Here is a 19,619-nt window from a genome sequence, read left to right on the forward strand (position 1 = left end):
AAACTTCCAGGAGGCACATACTGGTTTAAAAATGTGATTCCAGAAATACTGACTGAGTTAATTTTTAAACTCCTTCAGAAAAATAAATATACACCTGTATGCCGTTCATTTAAAACTCAAACACTTCAAGAATGAGCAACAGTAATATATAAAAATTGAAAACCTTTTCCTCCTTGAAAAACACAGTCATTCCTGCTGTATGGGAGTTGCCAGCAAACTTGGCAATTTTTAATATATTAACCTGTTTGGTCACATTATGACACAAATCCGCAGCCATCACATCCCAAAGTGAGACCTGAACACCAAACCTCCTGATTGAGACACGGGGTTGTTAAAGACTGGAATTCTTTTGCCCATTGCTGAGTGTTTTACTCATTCAGGGACTCAATCACTCTGGCAGCCCATCCCTTTGCTGCTTTGGATTTAGGGCAGCATGGTGGCTCAGTGATTAGCACTGCTGCCTCATAGCGCCAGAGACCTGAGTTCAATTCCCGCCTTGGGCAATTGTCTGTGTGGAGTTTGCACATTCTCCCCGTGTCTGCGTGGGTTTCCTCTGAGTGCTCCAGTTTTCTCCCACAGGCCAAAGATGTGCAGGCCAGGTGAATTGGCCATGCGTTAGGTGCATTAGTCAGAGGGAAATGAGTCTGAGTGAGTTCCTATTCGGAGGGTTGGTGTGGACTGATTGGGCCGAAGGGCCTGTTTCCACACTGCAGGGAATCTAATCTAAACTCCACTAGTGTTGCACCATACAATGTTCAGGATGGTGGCAGGAGGATAAATCTTGGTCTTTCTGTTTTTAGGAACGCCAGCGATCCTCACACGGTGATGTCTGCCAGCTCAGCTAAATACGTGGAAAATACCTCATCGTTCATGGGTGCAGGCATCACAGGTGAGGACTGGGAAATAAACCATTGTTCCTTCACTGTCACTGGGCTAACCCCTGGAACCTCTTAACTGATAGCACTGTGGATGTGCCAACAGAACATGGACTGCAGTGATTCAGGAAGACAGCTCACCATCACCTTCCCAAGGGCAACTGGGGACAGGCAATAAGGATAGTCCATCCAGTGATGCCCCAACCCCAATTATCCGGGAGAAGGTGATGGCAGTCCAGTGAGGGTGGGTGCATCTACAGTTGAAAGCAGTTCCACGATTCTGACCCAGTATCACTGAAGGATCAGCGATATATTTCCAAGTCAGGACGGTGACTGGCTTGGAGGGGAATTTTCAGAGGGTGTCCCTCTGGATGGTAGAGGTGGCAAGTTTCGAAAGAGACTTTGTGAGTTACTGCACTGCGAAGATGGTACACATTGCTGTGACTGTGTATCGCTGACAAAATGAGGTTCTTCCAAGTTGCATCTCAGCTTCACAGTGACATGATCTGGTTAGGAGAGCACTGGGGTAGCAGAGGGAGGTTGCCAGACACCCGCAAGGTGATAAAGGCACCCTCAAAGTCAACAAATGTGACTTGTTGATCAGATGAGCACACCTTGGGTTAATCTGTGAAGCTTCACCCTGTGTAGCAGACAGAGTCATCTTCCCTGCCACATTGCTCTAAGGGAAGCCCTTACCCCATAAAGAGCACAGACCTGTTCCTTCAATGGCCCATTACAGCTGTACACTAACTGTATTCCCCTGACCCACACACCCCAGTGTGCCAGGTCAAAACAACATCTTCAAATACAGCACAGAACACATGAAATAGATAAAACCAGGTAATGAAGTGATGTAATTTAATGTTCCAGTGTTACTGTAGCAAAAATAATAAAATATTCTCACCTCTACATTTCCAATAATTAAATACTACATTAAAATAATACAAGTAAAACTTAAATACAACTTTGATATCAGACTTATTCTGCACAGTTATTCCAAACCTCCTCCTCTCTTTGACGTCTTGACTTTACAGAGTTCTACAGACTCTCTCCTAACCTGGGCGATCAAACTCCACACATGAGCCTTGACAGCAGGGTATATGCTGACTGTTTAACTTTGGGAAGCACCACACCTTGGCATCACTGGATGCAGAGGCATTTTCTGACAGCGGTCAATACGGGAGTCCCTTTAGTCTTCCCTCGCGTGAGGAAGCCAAGGCCCAAGTATAGCGCCCCCTGCTGTGACGGTAGAGCAGCATTTGCAACTGCTATTCCTGATCAGGGTGGTGTGTGTCACAGCATGTGAACACAGCACTGCTTTATCTCCAAACGACAGCTCATATTCTGGAGGAAAAGAAGGCTGGAGCCAGACTACTGCATTACAACCTGCCTTTATTTGGCACCAGAACGTAGTAAAATGTTCCTAAGGTGCTGCACTAGAGTTTAATGAAGCAGATAGATTTTAACACTGAGTTACAGGAGGCAATACCCGTGCTGTGGGGAACAGGCAGGAACGTGGAGTCGAGGATTGTCAAAGAGAAGAGGCATGGAAAGCTTAGGGACCACATAGTTGCCAGCACCACCAGCAGTGGGCAGTGTGATGCTGCAAGGTTTCAGAGCAATAGAAACAGACAACTCACTGGGGAATTGCAATGCTGGAGGAGCCAAGGGCAGGGATGAAGAAGCCAGAGGAAATCGCAACACGATTCCTTCAAATAAAAAGTAATCGTTGTAAAGGAAAGTCATCTATTTTGCCACAGTTTCCCTGGAACAGTTCAGTTAGGGAGTGGGGACTGAGAAGCGATTAACAGGAGATGAAATAATCTCACAAATGGGAGCAGCAAGGCATGAGCACCAGCTGAAACCACCAAGGCAATTTTAAACAAACCCAACTTGGTGGGGCCCAGGGATGTGAAGATTAGGTGGACTGGCCATGGGAAATGCAGGGGTTACAGGGGTAGGGTAGGTCTGGGTGGGATGTTCTTTGGAGGGTCACCATGGATTTGACGGCCTGCTTCCAGGCGATTCTGTGGTGGGGTGTGCAGGAGCATCAGTCACCCACCCACTGCACAATGTTTTCGTTTCCAGGCAGTTCTAACAGGATTAGACCGGGTAAATGCAGCCAGGATGGTCCCGATGACCAGGGAAGGTCAGAACTTGGGGTCACAGTCTCTGGCCATTCAGGGCTGAGATGGGGAGGAACATCCCTGTGATTGGGGGGGGGGGGGGGGGGGGGGGGGGGGGGGGCGGAGCTGTGGAATTCTCTGCCACAGAAAGTAGCTGAGGCCAAATGTTGAGTGCTTTCACAAGGGAGGTAGATACAGTTCTTCGGGCGAAAAGGATCGAAGGATATAGGGAGAAAGCAGGAAGAGGACAGTGAGATGGATGATCAGCCATGATCATATTAAATAGCAGATCAGGCTCAAAGGGCTGAATGGCCTACTCTTGCTCCTATTTTCTATGTTAAAGGGAATGGCTGATCTGATCGCATTCACTTCCACCAGAGCTTTACTTTGGTGGGAGCTTTAAAGTCTGTGCGAGTTATGTTGTCTTGATATTTTGCCCGGCCATACCGTTCTGTTCTGTGTAACAGAACTCTGCCACTCTCTCCAAACTGCTTTGACCTCACAGCGATACATTGGAACTTGGCGGGACAGAGTGTATTTTTTTTTAAATCCACTTGTCTAGGAATGTTATGACACAGCTCAGGAGCAGGTGGGACTAGAACTCAAGTCTTCTGGCCCAGGGGCACTAAACACAGTACCCCCAATCTGCTTCACCCTTCTCCACCATAACCATGAGGAGAACGCTTTCTGACTCAGAACAAGTGCTTGTCCCAAAACAAAAAAAAACTTTGGAAACTTAATAATTCTTTGTAACCTTTTGAACGTTTAAGCTCCCTGATGGCACCAGCTCTTGCACTGACAGGGCTCCAGTTACAAACAAAGAGAGGAATGAGAACTGTAACAGAGAGCCGGGCTCCAGCCTTCCAGTAGCTGGTTAGCTTCGGGGCTTTCACCATCACCAAAAATAACATCGCCATAAAAATAAACAGGGCCCAGTAAAATCTAAAGCAAGATCCCAGAGCTTGTCATGAATGCATTAGCACCCTGCCAGCTAATGAAACAAGCTTCGGTCTTAACTTCAATCCAGGTGACATCTAACACATTTCATTTCTAATACAATGCCCTTGCATCATCTTGGCCAGCACTTTGCTAATCTGGGTGCCACTGGAATATCAGCAGGAAGATTGATGTCGCTTCGTGTTGCAGCATGAGGAGAAAAGATGTTGAATTTTCAATGAATTTATTCAAAAGACCTCCCACTCTGTACCACAGCACACAACACCTCCCTCTCAGCAGCTTGCAGAATACTATTTATAAAATGCATTTTCTCCCCTCCCCATCAGATGCACCACACTAAACACAATGCCACGTGCTGCATCTCCTCCCCTTGTCAAAACTCTTAAGGGTGGCTCTGTGCCTGTAAACCCCCTGCCCTGTGAAGGAACAGTAATGCCTTTGCTGAGTATGTTCCACCACTGGTTTGAGGAACTGACGACAGAGAGGACTGCAGGGGTAAACCCAAATAACTACCACCCAAGTCACAATCCCTGGACAACCTACAATAAGGCTGAGAGGAGACTGGAGAGAGATTTCCAGCATCCTCTGCATACTGGACGCTGTGCACAGTGAGAAGCAGGTCCCACTCGTCAAAGGGATGAGGATGGGAGGGTATAGATTTAAAATGGGCTGCCAAAGAAGCGAGGGTGTTGGGAGGAAAATCTTTTTCACTCAGTAAGGGGCATGGAATGCACTGCCTGGCAGGGTGACAGAGACAGGTTCGATTGAGGCAGTCAAGAGGATGGCTACTTGGAGAGAAATAGTTTGCAAGGGTTTGGGGGCTAGGCAGGAGATTGGCGACAATGCCTACCTGAAGAGCTAGTGCAGACACATTGAACCAACTGGCCCGTTGTGCGCTATCAGGCCCTTGTGATTCTGCATTACCCAGATTAAACACATTTTTGGATAAACTGAGCACCCGATCATTACAGTCCAGAAACTCTCGCTGATACCAGTTGGCTTTATGAGCGTGTATTATATCACCAAACTGGTGTCCCTATACATTCAAGCAGCATTAACATTTCAGGGTTAAATGAAGTGACAGCAGCATTATTAACTCGAGTTACAATGACTTAGCTACATGTCACCAATTTGGTGAACTTAATGAGGGAGCTAACCATTTAGAAGCTGCAAGGATGTGGGTCAGTTATGTCCGGACAGCCGTAGTCATTCCCAGGATGAAGTCGCCATGCTGAGCATCTAACAGACCTGACGTGGGTTTGCTGAAATCCTACCGGAGTCAGAGGGAAGGCCGATGGAGACAAATGCAAGTGAACGGACAGCTCAAATAGCTGCCCAGCTTGTTCCAGGAACACTGCATCTCTCATTCTCTCTCTCAGAAATGTGTCCCCGACGGGGGCACACTGCCAGTGAAATTAGCACTGAGTTCAGACCAGCCAAGGAACAGCAGTAGGCCATTCAGCCCCTCAGTGCAAAGCAGTGACTCACATTTACACTGAAATACAGACAGCAGACCCAGGCACTAACCAGGAGCTGCCCAGCAGCCCTTAACGTGAATATAAGGATCTAACCCAAGTGTTATCACTACTGCTGAGTGCATACCTACAAATGTTTAATACAGGTTGATGTGCCCACCGACCAGAAGCAGGATGTGCTACCGATTCCCATATGATAATTCACTTTCATCATTTTCCTCTGGTTGGTTGGACGTTCTGGCTCGGCTGACTGATGCTTTGAGCTCTCTCTTATTGACTGCTGTCCGTGTTCCGGACCTGCAGGAACTGCTGGCATCCTTCGTGATGGTGATGTCAGGCACCGATGTAGAGTCCTGGTTAGTGCTGCTGGTGCTGGTGGCACTGGACATTGTCCTGTACAGCTCCAGCTGTGCCACCAGTGGGTGCCCCAAGTTCACCGTTGCTGTTTGTTCCAGCTGTGGGTGTTCCTGAAAGATCCAGTATTTTAGGGTCAGCCGTAGAAGCAAAGGTTGCTGTGGAGACAGGAATGGATGTTAAGAAGGGTCTGCAGTTTCAGTATTGGGCACGATCCAACAATCTGTGTATGTTGCTGAGAAACGACCGGCTAAACAAAAACATGCAAAACAGAAACCACTTATCCTTAAGAAAGCATTTATTAATTTTCCTGACTCGTAATTTCTTTTAAGATTAAAAAAACCATGCTTATTTTACTGTATATTTTTAAAAGCCAGCACATCTACACGTATGATTTTCAATTAATGATAAATGAAATGTCAAATGTAAAATAAAGGACCCAGAAATGTACAATTTTTCACAGAACAATGGCCTCGATAGTCACGACAACAGTGAAGACTAAAATGGAGAGTCCGGAATCCCAGATGTAGCAGACTCCGTGAAAATTGCCTGGGAATTTGAATTTTCCAATGGGCAGTTTTCCAACCCTCAGGAAGAGGAGGCCGATGGGATCGAGGAAGGGGAGGTGATGTGGGGGTAGAGAGTCTGAGGTGAGAACTCCCTGAGGCTAGATGAGGTGACAGAGATCGAGATAGTGAGAGCATGAAGGGATTTGAACACGAGGATAAGAATGCTTTCAGCTTTCTGGACCCTGCACTTTAGAATCCCCTCTCTAAACCTCTCCACCCCTTTCCCCTTCAAGATTATTTGGACTCACCTCTTCCTTCCCAAACATTTGATCATCTGTCCAAAGACCAGCACCATTGCTTTTCACTTTGGCTCAATCTTCTCCATTAAAGTTGCCACAAGTTGTTGTTGACTTGATGTTGTACAAATATCATTTTTTTTACATCTTTAAAAATTTAAATTAAATTTTTGATTTGACATTTAAACTTTTAATTTGATTTTACTCTTTTTAAAAAATAAATTTTTAATTTTTTAGAATTTTTAAGTCTGAGTGGAGTTTGCACGTTCTCCCCGTGTCTGCGTGGGTTTCCTCCCACAGTCCAAAGATGTGCCAGTCAGGTGAATTGGCCGTGCTAAATTGCCCATAGTGTTAGGTACATTAGTTAGGGGTAAATATAGGGAAATGGGGCTGGGTGAGTTACTCTTCAGAGGGTCGGTGTGGACTTGTTGGGCCCAAGGGCCCCGTTTCCATACTTTAAGGAACCTAATCTAGTCTACTCTGTTGATGTTGAGGTTTAAAAAGCACGGAGGTGACAAACCCACAGAAACAGACTCAGGGAGGATGATGGAAGTGGACAGCCTTTGTGGCAGACGGTTGTAACATCAGAGGCTCAGGTCAAGGACAAGTGTTGTTGAAATTGTTAATGGTCTGTCTCAGTCTGTGGCTTGGGAAAGAGAGTGCAGTCGGTGCCGAGGGAACGGAGATCAAGACAACAAGTTCTGTCTGCCCAAAGCTCAATTAGAGGAAGTGCAGCTTATCTCAAGGCCCGATTTCAGGAGGGAGCTCTGACGCTCTCAGTTCTGGTCGAGCGAGGCAAATGGGGGACCACCAAACTAATGTGGCGCTCTCCAGTCGCATTCTTTAGAGTGCATGCCAGCTGGTGTTTGAGATTAAGGACACAGCGGAGTCTAACTCTCCAGGGAGTACAGCAGAGTTCACCAAACCCGTTCTCACGATACCGGGACAGTTCTATCGAGAGAGATTGGGGGAAAGGGGCTTGTAGAGTTCCGAAGAGTCTGAGGTGATAGCATTGAAACCCACAAAATGCTAGAAAGAATACACAGGGGAGATAGACCAAAGATGCCTCCCCTGGTTGGGATGTTTAAAACCAGGGAAGCGACTCTACAAAGAAGGGGGAGTGCCACGTGGGTCTGAGAGGAGGAGAAATGATTTTATTCAGAAGGTGAATTTTTGAGATTCTCCACCACAGTGAACTGGGAAGGCTTGGTCTCTGAGTATGTTTAAAGTTGAGACTGATAGGTTTCTGACTACCTGTGATGCACAGGATTATGGGGATGGAGTCAGTAAAAGGCGTTTCGGTGTTTGATCAGGTGGAACAGGTTTGATGGGCTGAATGGCCTACTTCTGTTCCAACATTCCAGTCTCTCAGGTGTGCTGCATTTTGGATGTGCTGTCTTCACAATGAGGCCTTATACCAAGGGGCAGATGCTTTCCTGGTATTCTGGCTGACATTATCCGTAAATCATCAGCAAATGTCATCCGGTGATCGTGTTTGGGGTGCTGGCTGTGTGTGAACTAACTGCAGCTTTCCCGGACAATAACAGAGGCCACACTTTTAAAACAGGTTGAGTTTTGTTGTAAAGCAGTTTGGGATGGGCTGAGGTGGCGCGGGGTCTTGGTCTGTTACCTCGAGTTTATGTAGGCCGCACAGTCTCAGTGTAGTGTCTGACGGCTGGTCATCGCTCAGGGACGACAGAAGCGAGTCGATCTGGGATGACTCTCCGTCGAGATCGGAACAGGCACTTGCCAACTCCTGGAGCAAAAATAAAAAAGGTGTCAGTCGTCTAAACCATCCTCCCAGACTTCCCAGGACAAAGCAGATCACTTGATTGGCACTTCAGTCATCAACTTCAAAGTTCACTCTCTCTCCCACCGATGCTCAGTAGTAGCAGCGTGTACTGTTGACAAGGTGCACTGCAGAAATTAGACAGCACCTTCCAAACCCAGACCTTGTTCTGTCTAGAAGGACAAGGGCAGCAGAGACAAGGGGACATCACTAGCAGCTGTAAGCTCTCCTCCAAGTCCCTCAGCATCACTATGACAGGGGAAAGGTATTGACAGTAGGACTATTATGATGTTGTTCTCGGAGAACGAAGAACAAAGAAAATTCCAGCACAGGAACAGGCCCTTCAGCCCTCCAAGCCTGCACCAATCCAGATCCTCCGTCTAAACCTGTCACCTATTTTCTAAGGATCTGTATCCCTGTGCTCCCTGCCCATTCATGTATCTGTCTGGATACATCTTAAGTGATGCTATCGTGCCCGCCTCTACCATCTCCCCTGGCAACACATTCCAGGCACCCAAGACCATCTGTGTAAAGAACTTTCCAGGCATATTTCTCTTAAACTTTTCCCCTCTCACCTTGAACTCGTGACCCCTAGTAATTGGGATCAGCTGAGTGTCAGCAGCAATAGGAGTGGGGGTGGAGGGGGGTTTGAATCTTATAACTCAAGGACGTTTAGAGATGGGGCAGTAAATACGTATTAAAAATAGAAACCTTCATCTTGTGTCAGAACTGTAAGGAACAAGGCATCCCAAACTCTTATTGTCCCATCCATCCATCCATGCAATGTTCCTAGCACAGGGAGTGTAAATCAACTCCTTCCTCAGTTGCAGGAAGGTCCCGTAATGACGTTCAGATAGTTAAGTGCTCCAACTCGCCTGTGTGTGCTCGAATGATTAGATTAGATTAGATTACTTACAGTGTGGAAACAGGCCCTTCGGCCCACCAAGTCCACACCGACCCGCCGAAGCGCAACCCACCCATACCCCTACATATACCCCTTACCTAACACTACGGGCAATTTAGCATGGCCAATTCACCTGACCCGCACATCTTTGGACTGTGGGAGGAAACCGGAGCACCCGGAGGAAACCCACGCAGACACAGGGAGAACGTGCAAACTCCACACAGTCAGTCGCCTGAGGCGGGAATCGAACCCAGGTCCCTGGCGCTGTGAGGCAGCAGTGCTAACCACTGTGCCACCGTGCCACCCTTACTGTGCCACCGTGCCGCCCTTCATGGTCAGACCCTGAAGGAGTGCAGCCCTATCAATACCCTCCCTCCAGTTGGGGCTGTGGCATGTGACTGAGAAACCCTAGAAATGGTGGGGGGAGATATCACAGCATCTTACTGGTTGGACAATGGAAAAGTGAAGCAGGGGTGCGGAGAAAATGTTGCTGAAGCACATCCCTGCTCCGAAGGGTGTAAACACCACAAGGTCACATTTACAAAGCAGCTCTGCGGGCTACTCTGTACACGCTAACATCAGAGCGACCCATTGCTCCTGGCAAATGGGTTTATTATCTCGTGTTTGTTTTTAACTTGGTAGCTTGTGACCGTCACGAACACACATTCTACAGCCCACCCTGGAACCTGCTGCTTGGTCACAAGGTCATTCACAAGGTCTCCAGCAATCAGTGACCTCAGCCAAGACCCTCTGAGGCACGTGGTATCAGAACAAATCTGGGAGCGGCCTTAATCCCTTAACTCAGCCGCGAGGGGAGAACCAGGACAGTGGGTCAGTCGCTCTGTTCCAACTCACTGAGGGTGGGGGGAGTACTCGCTTTGTACCCAGTCACTGAGGTGAGGGCACTCCCTACCCACTCAATGAGGGAGGGGGCACTTTGCACCCACTCACTGAGGGAGGGGGCATTCACTCCCTACCCACTCACTGAGGGAGGGGGCACTCCCTACCTACCCACTCAGGGAGGGGCATTCACTCCCTACCCACTCACTGAGGGAGGGGGCACTCACTCTGCACCCACTCACTGAGGGAGGGGGCACTCCCTAACCACTCACTGAGGGAGGGGGCATTCACTCCCTACCCACTCACTGAGGGAGGGGGCACTCACTCTGCACCCACTCACTGAGGGAGGGGGCACTCCCTACCCACTCACTGAGGGAGGGGGCATTCACTCCCTACCCACTCACTGAGGAAGGGAGCACTCACTCTGCACCCGCTCACTGAGGAAGGGTCACTCCCTATCAACTCATTGAGGGAGGGGGTATTCACTCCCTACCAACTCACTGAGGTAGGGGGCACTCCCTATCCACTCACTGACGGACGGGGTACTCTACACCCTTTCACTGAGGGAGGGGGCACTCACTACCCATTCACTGAGGGAGGGGGCATTGACTGCCTACACACTCACTGAGGGACAGGGCACTCCACACCCTCTCACTGAGGGAGGGGGCACTCCACACCCTCTCACTGACGGGGTGTCAGGGGAGTAAATTGTCACCCACAAACATTGGGGAACAGCTGCTCTGGGTGTCAGGTGCACTAAAGCATTCAATAGCTGTGTGACTCCGATGCCCCTACACACAACACCAATAACAGGCCCTCCTACCCCTTTCTCACAATTCTCAGTGGGTTGTCACACAAAGATTGGTGGGTGATGACACCAATCAGAAAGCTCTGAATTGAAGAAAGCAAGAATTTATCACAATCAAGGGACAGTTATTTATTTGCTCCAATGCAGTAGGCCTCAGTAATACAATCTTTGGTAGTCTTTCCTTTAAATGCCCCTTGAAGTTCATTGAAGACTCTGACGGTGTGTATCCCTGACAGAAGCCTGCCCCTCACACTGTGCTCTCAGTATTTGGGCAGTTGTCACTTACCTCTGGTTTCTGAAGGAAGACTTTACACTTGGCAATATCTGAGGGCCTTGTCTTAATGTTAGCGTAGACAATCATTACATTGGAGAAGATGGCACTGCAGCTCAACTCCACTTCCACACCACACGGAAAGCGAATGGTCCTTCTCTTTGGCAGCTCTGGGAAAAGTCAGTGAACAAAGCTTTAGGCAACTTTTCAGCTGAACACTGTGACCCGGATCCCTCGGTACGTCAGGGGGTGGTGGAGTGAGGGACGTGCAAAACTACCGGAAATGTAACCCGCTGATTTTTCTTCAAGGAAAGCTGTTTCAACAACAATCTGCAAGGATATAAAACCGCACATGCTGGAGATGGGAACTAAAAGCAGAAAGGGCTGGAGAAACGCAGCAGATCTGGCAGCCATCGTGCACACAGGGACAGAGCTTGGATTCTTCCAGGTACCTCATCAGAGAGAATGTGATACTAAACTACAAAAGGATGTATTTGGACAGATGATCAGAAACCTGACCAAAAGAAGGTCCTGGGGAGGGGAGGGAGAGCTAAAGAGGTAGTGAGGTTCTTGGAGGGACTTTAATCCAAGGAGTTGAAGGTGACAACGGGACAGTCGAAGTTTATGATGTGTGAGAGGCCTGAATTTGAGGAGCAGAGCGATCCCAGGGAGTGGGAGGACTGGAGAAGATGGCAGCAATAGTGAACCACCCTTGGAAGGCACTGAACTAACTGAACATGGAGTCAGAAGACACCTCAAAATCTCAGCAGCTTTAATGTTAAACGTACTGACTCAATCTTCGCCTTCATTCGATTCTGCCTTTTTACAAGGCCCCAGTACTTTGGTCTAGTTGGTGAAGCGATGACCTAGTGGTATTATCGCTGGGTCCCAGATTCAAATCCCGCAATGGCCAATGGTGGAATTTGAATTCAATAAATATCTGGAATTAAGAGTCGAATGATGACTATAAACCCATTGTCGATTGTTGAAAAAACCTATCTGGTTCATTAATGTCCTTCAGGGAAGGAAACTGTCATCCTAGTCTGGCCTACATGTGACTCCAGACCCACAGCAATGTGGTTGATTTTAATTGCCCTCTGGGCAATTAGGGATGGGCAATAAATACTGACCTGGGCAGTGATGCCCTCAGTCTGTGAATGAATATAAAATAATGGAGATATTGTGGGTTTCGGAGAGATGTTGAGGTGAGCCGTGAGGTTGGTTTCTCACATTTAAAACAGCCCTAAATACTACAATAAATGATAAAGCTAATAGGTCACATTCCTATTAGAGTTGGTCATGATTTGAATACAACAAGGAATGGATTTCTTAGGTTTACGTTTCAACACAATAGGTCAGGGAGGACAGGAAGCATAACTTCAACAACGGAAGTTGCCGGAAAAGCTCAGCAGGTCTGGCAGCACCTGTGAAGAGAAATCAGAGTTAACGTTTTGGGGCCCTGTGACGCCTTCCTCTGAGGCAAGATTTCAAGTTCTGTAAAAGGCAGGATAGTTTTAACCGACCGATTTTTCTAATCTACCTGTTCAGAGATGTTATTACACACTTCTGGAGTGGGTGGGCCTTGAATCCGGGCTTCCCAGTCTAGGGAGAGGGAAGCTACCACTGTGCCCCTAAATATCGTTACCCACCAACAGTGGAGCACACCCCCTACCCCGACTTAATAACACTGAAGGTCCAAGAAATCACAAGACACATATCTGTTCCTTGCCATTCATACTCTCAGATTATCAAATTAATCATCAAGGTATCTGAATTGATCCAGCTTTAAGCTGGTCCACGGCTTCAGACAATTTACACTTCAGAATGGGCATCCACATGTGATTAAACAGCTTGAATATAATTAAAGAGTTCAAGCACTGATTCCAAAAAATAATTACAGGCTGCGACTCTGCAGAGAGGTTCAGATGCTAGCACTGATGGTGACTGGGGCCCTGCAAAAGGTTCTGAAGTCTCCTTTGGCACTTAATTGTGTAAAGTGTTTTACTATTGACCAGGGATCTGTTTAATGCAACAGGGTGGAATTAAAATCCCTAACATTCCTGGGAGCATTATAGGCCTTTTGAGATTTTCAGGAATGTTTAGCTCTGACAGGTTTGCACAATGTCTGGGATGTCACCACAGGAAGAGCGGCATTTGATGCAGATTTGAGGAATATTTCTCCCACGTACTACGCAAACGGCAGGCAATGACCATTAAGAGACCATCAAACCATTGCTTCTTGACATTCAATAGTGTTACTATCACTGAATGACCCCACTATCAACATCCTGGAGGTGGGGGGAGGGGTGGGCGGGGTAGGGTTATCATTGACCAGAAACTCAACTTGACTCACCACATAAACGCAGTGGCTACAAGAGCAGGTCAGAGGCTAGGAATACTGCTGCAAGTAACTCACCTCCTGACTCCCCAAAGCCTGTCCACCATCTACATGGCACAAGTCTGGAGAGTGATGGAATACTCCCCACTTACCTGGATGGGTGCAGTTCCAAAAACACTCAACACCATTCAGGACAAAGCAGTCCACTTGATTGGCACTACATCCACAAGCATCCACTCCCTCTACCACCGTCACTCAGTAACAGCAGTGTGTACTATCCACAAGATGCACTGCAGAAATTCATCAAAGATCCTCAGACAGCATCCTCCATTCCCATAATCACTTCCATCTCAAAGGACAAGGGCAGCAGATACACAGGAATACCTGCAAGCTCCACTCCAAGCCACTTACCAACCTGACTTGGTAATATATCACTGTGTCTCTGGGTCAAATTCCTGGAATTCCCTTCCTAATGACATTGTGGGTCAACCTACAGCACATGGACTGCAGTGGGTCAAGAAGGAAGCTCAGCCCCACTTCCTCAGGGGCAATTAGGGTCAGACAATAAATGCTGGCCAGTGATGTCAATGTTCCATGAGTGAATTATAAAATGCCCCATGATATGGTACTAATTACATTGAAAAATCACCAACCTCTCCCCTGTCTGATCACTGCCTGAGTAAGCGAGGAATGATTTGCATCACTGATGGATTCGCTCAGTGTGAGGCAGGTCAGTATCGCATTGACACAGCAGTCAGAGTAAATCCTGATGCAGTTTAAAACCTGAACCTGAGCTAAGCTGCAGTGCAGTGGAATAAGAGTCCTTGTGATTACAGTAAGACTCACCCAGACACCATTTGAAATACCACAGAGAGTTCTGAACACCATAGCCATGGAGGAGGTTGTTAAGAGAGTTAATGTTGAGACTTTAAGCTCTACCCAACCTGATGATTTCCCAGCCTCTGGCCATAGAAGATCCAATAAGGATTCAGTCCCAACGGAGATAGATGTGACTGCTGCGGTTGCTGACAATTTGTTAGTAACTCATCAGTGTGACTTGTGCATGTTGCTATTATGTGATCAGTAATGTTCCACTGTGTAAAGTAAGTGCCTCTTCTCATTAAGACTCAACCATGTTTGCCATCCATCACCAACTAGGCTCAGCACAGAAAAGATAGAGTTACAGTTATAGTGTCACTGCCTCTGAACCAGAAGTCCTGTGATGGAGATGTGTTGTAATTTGCCTGAACAGGGTAATTAAACAATATTTAGGGATCCTGTGGTAGTGCGCTTATCTCTGAGACAGGAGATTGAAACACTGCTTGTCCCAGAGGTGTGCCACAGCCCTGCCGAACAGGCGAAGTAAAATAACCAGCCCCTGTTAATGAAGTTCACATCTAAATTTCAGCATTGAAGGCCCCTTGTGGCACATTGGTAATGTCTCTACCTCTTGGCTAGAAGGTTCAGATTTAGGTCACCTCTCCCCCAGAGGTTTGGCGTCACATATTCAGCCAGATTGACTGAAATAATTACAATAGTCACACTGTTATGGCAAGGGGTAGTGGCACTGTCACCCAAATAGTAATCCAGAGACACTGGTTAATGCTCCAGGAACATGGGTTCAAATCCCATGACAGATTGTGACAATTTAATTTTAAAAAATCTTATTAAAGAAACATCTGCTTCACTAAAGCCTTTGATCGGCCATGATCTGGAATGAAGATTATTCAATGGGCTGAATGATCTAGAAGACACTGTCTTATATGTTTCATAGAATCCCTACAGTGTGAAAACTCAGTCCACACCAAAAGCATCCCACTCTGAACCAACCTGTCTCTGTAATCCTACATTCCCATGGCCAATTCATTTAACCTTCACATCTTTGGACTGAGAGAGGAAACCAGAGCACCCAGAGGAAACCCACAGAGAATATGCAAACTCTACACAGACAGTCACCCAAGGCTGGAATCGAACCTGGGTCCCAACGCTGTGAGGTAGCCATGTTAACCACTGAACCAACATGCTTTCAATTTATATTGAGTGGCTTTATTTGCTGCCCCATTGTGCTTTTTTTTGAAAGGAACTGCTTTTAAACTTTTGGTCACCCTTCAGACCCACTCCCCTGATTCCTGGACATCCCGTGTGAAGAAGGTTGTGGGAGGGAGCGATTGGAGCACCTCCTCATGGACGGAGGAGGGGGTGGTAGTAGTTGACTGTCTCCCTGTGGTTACATCAGGTGGGAATATGTGATGTCTGCTGGAACAACAGAGACATTGGGAGATCGGTGGGAACCACAGGAGCTGGGCATATTATCACTCCGCCTACAACCCTGTCCTCCCCCCACAAAAAAAGTTTCAATTTGATTCTAATAGATTACCCAAGAGAGTTCTAAAGGAGAGACATACTGGATTCAAAACGTTAACTCTGTTTCTCTCTCCACAGATGAAGGGCTTTTGCCCGAAACATTGACTCTCCTGCTGCTCGGATGCTGCCTGACCTGCTGTGCTTTTCCAGCACCACACTCTCGACTCTGATCTGCAGTCCTCACTTTCTCCCTGAGCTTCGTCAGCGTTTGCTTGAGGGCTTAGTGAAGAAGTAGTGCGGAGTGAGCCGGGTTACTAACTGGTGGGGGTTTAGTTTGAAGCACTCTGGAAACGTGTCAACAATGGAGTAACAAGCCTGGAAAGTACTGGCGAAACTCCAGTATTCTCTGCAGTTGCTTCAGATTTCCCAGCATGCTCAGTGTTTGGTGGGGTGTCTGAGTGTTAACAATGGTGTCCGGGTTAAAAGATTGCTGGTACAGAACAGAGCTGGAAGCTCCTCAGTAATGAGCAGGTCAGGTACTTGGCTTGAAGAGTGATTTTTGTTGCCAGCACAGTTTTGCTGAAGTGAAGAACATTAAACCCTGAGAGCAAGTGTTGAAGCATAATGTAAAACTCAACGGGAAGGGCTATCACACACTGCCTCATGGATAACTGGAGGGAGACAGCATGAGGAGCCTTCCCTCATGTTGGCGAAGGTCACTCTCTTACCATTGGCTTGTTTCCAACGCTCATTCCTCACTCGGAGTTGCACTGTGTGACCCTTCGTACAGATCTCATCAGTCAGGGCCCGGCACTCCTTCAAGGTGTGTCTGATCTCCATCACTTGCTTGCCGGTAATCAATTGGTCCTTCCCCATTTCTGTGGGAAAACACAAACAAGAGGAATTAATTGTCTCTGACAGCAAGTGAGCCCCAAAACATTGGCCGGGTTTAGTCACTGCCAGCAATCTCGCTGCTGTTTGGAAATAAAGCGAGCGGGGTTCATCAATTCTGAAACCAAAGCATAATTCAGCAGATATTGGAAATCTGAAAAATCCCAGGATACGTAGAGCACCCGTGGCAAACAAAGCACAGTTAACATTCCAGGAGAATGACAGGTCACTAGGATGAAGATTAACTGGGTTTTTCACACCAGTGCTGGAGTGACAACCTGACATTCCACTCGTACTTCACTGGGGTGTATCGTTGACCAACTAATCTTACTTTTAAGCCCAACATTCTCTACATTAGGAGCAGCAGTGCTTCAACTACCTCTGGGAGAAAATGAGGACTGCAAATCAGAGTCGAGAGGGTGGTGCTGGAAAAGCACAGCAGGTCAGGCAGCATCCAAGGAGCAGGAAAATCGACGTTTCAGGCTGGAACCCTTCATCAGGAAGGGCTAATACCCGAAACCACAAGCCTCATTCCTGAAGCTCATGCCCAAAAAAACATCGACTCTCCTGCTCCTCGGATGCTGCCTGACCTGCTGTGTTTTTCCAGCACCACACTCTTGACCTTCATCTACCTCTGGGTTACGTGACTGCCTAGCAGGGTCCTTTGGGTGCCACCGTCACCCATCCCACCTGAAATGTTGACGTCTCCACCTCATGATGCTGCCTGGCTTGTTGTGTTCTTCCAGCTTCCTATCTGTCTACTTTACACTCCCTTGTAAGTCACTATAATCCATTTGGTTGGAGGTGGTGGTGGTGGGGAGGAGATAGTTTTCAATTCGCTGTTAGACAAAGACTGAAAACATGGCGGCAATAATTAAAACTGTGATAGTGTCCACTGGACAGTGCGGGCCTTGTGCAGTGGATGGTGTTCCCTGCTCTTGCGGCCCTGATCTCTCAAGGTGTTGAGTGCCTTGGTTTTGAGAGACACTGAGAAAGAAGCTTTGTTGTGGGGAGGCTGTAATGTAGCCTTCAGATGTTCGACACTGCAGCCACGTGATGCCAGGGTCCCATCTGTAACATTCTGATGCTGCCTCAGCAGGCTGCTTTCTCCTCTGTGTTGAACTCCTCATGTATCAGTGCAGCTACATCCACTCAGGCAAGTGGGGAACATTTCCATCCAGCACAGGTAGTGAGGTGGTTTTGGAGACTCAGGAGGTAATTCACTCATCAGCCAGTACTCAGCCTATTCACTCAGGGGCTGTGGGCGTCACTGGTTGGCTCCAGCATTTCATGCCTGTCCCCAGTTGCCCCTTGAGGTGGTGGGAGTGAGCTGCCTTCTTGTACCACTGCAGTCTATTTGCTGTCGATTGACCCACAATATCCTGATAGAGGGAATTCCAGGATTTTGTTCCAGCAACTGTGAAGGAATGGCGATATATTTCCAGGTCAGGATGGTGAGTGGCTTGAAGGGAATCTTGTAGGGGGTGGGGTCCCCGTGTATCTGCTGCCCTTGTCCTTGCTGATGGAAATGGTCAAGGGTTTGGAAGGAGTTTGGAAGCTCTGGTGCATTCCTGCAGTCCACTTTGTAGAGGGTACACCCTGCTGCTACTGAGCTTCGGTAGTAGAGTGACTGAATGCTTGCGGATGTGGTGCCAATCAAGCGGGCTGCTTTCAACAGTTTCCTCATTTCTCCTTTCCCCACCTCACCCTAGTTCCAAACTTCCAGCTCAGCACTGTCCCCATGACTTGTCCAGACTTGTCCGACCTGCCTAGCTCCTTTTCCACCTATCCACTCCACCCTCTCCTCCCTGACCTATCACCTTCATCCCCTCCCCCACTCACCCAGTGTACTCTATGCTACTTTCTCCCCACCCCCACCCTCCTCTAGCTTATCTCTCCACCCTTCAGGCTCACTGCCTTTATTCCCGATGAGGGGCTTTTGCCCGAAACGTCGATTTCGCTGCACTTTGGATGCTGCCTGAACTGCTGTGCTCTTCCAGCACCACTGATCCAGAACCTTGTCCTGGATAATGTCAAGCTTCCCGAGTGTTGTTGGAGCTGCTCTCATCCAGGCAAATGGGGAGTATTCCTTCATATTGCTGATGTGCGCCTTGAGGAGGTTTTGAGGAGTAGGGAAGTGGGTTCCATGCTGCAGTATTCCTAGCCTTCAGCCTGTTCATGTAGCCACAGTATTTACATGATGAGTCCAGTTGAGTTTCTAGTAAATGCTAACCCCCCCAGGCTGATGTTGATACTGGGTGATACAGGGAGGCTAATGCCACTCACTGGCAACAGCCGATGGTTCGATTCTCTTTTATCATAGATAGTCATTGCCTGACATTTGCGTGGTGTGAATGTTCCTTACAGCCACAAAAACTAAGTGGCTTGTTCAAGTGGATTTCTCCTCAATGGTAACTCCAGGATGTCAACAGGTGACTGGGGGTCTTTGCAGTTTGGGGCTTGGCTAGCATGGAGGTATCAAGGCAATACCTAACCAGGTATTCCTGGTAGACGTGATATAATTAAGAAATGTATGATCGGAATCATGTAACATATTTCACAGAGAAATGTTTCAAAATGGCTCATGTATGGCTGTCCTCTAGATGGCGTCTCTCTGTCTGCCCCATTCTGAGGGTTGAGCATGTTGGGGTGTACAATTAGATCCAAAGCTCAGAATCTGATGAACTGTTAGATTCAATCTGGGCATCAGAATTCTAAATGCAAATAAAAGCTGTTTATTCAAGTCAGCGAATTCCAAGGGGCAGGCAAGCTGCACTGGGGGTATAACGGGGAAGACACCCAGAAGAGAAGGAGAATTCTCCTGGTGTTCTGGCCAACATCAATGAGCACCTACAAGTTGGAGACTGCTTATGTGAACAACT

General features: G+C 47.7%; 1 protein-coding gene across 1 annotated transcript in view; it reads right to left on the minus strand.

The window, feature by feature from the left end:
* Positions 1-3,111: 3,111 nt before the first annotated feature.
* malt3 (MALT paracaspase 3) overlaps positions 3,112-19,619 on the minus strand; it is a 138,894-nt gene continuing 122,386 nt past the window's right edge. The window contains exons 14-17 of the mRNA XM_060853749.1: positions 16,575-16,724; positions 11,220-11,374; positions 8,223-8,348; positions 3,112-5,945 (exon numbers count right to left, since the gene is read on the minus strand). Coding sequence (XP_060709732.1) covers positions 5,613-5,945; positions 8,223-8,348; positions 11,220-11,374; positions 16,575-16,724 — 764 coding nt within the window. The 3' untranslated portion in view covers positions 3,112-5,612. The remainder of the gene's footprint in view (positions 5,946-8,222; positions 8,349-11,219; positions 11,375-16,574; positions 16,725-19,619) is intronic.

Source organism: Hemiscyllium ocellatum, chromosome 42, assembly GCF_020745735.1.
Source record: "Hemiscyllium ocellatum isolate sHemOce1 chromosome 42, sHemOce1.pat.X.cur, whole genome shotgun sequence".
Taxonomy (NCBI): Eukaryota; Metazoa; Chordata; class Chondrichthyes; order Orectolobiformes; family Hemiscylliidae; genus Hemiscyllium; species Hemiscyllium ocellatum.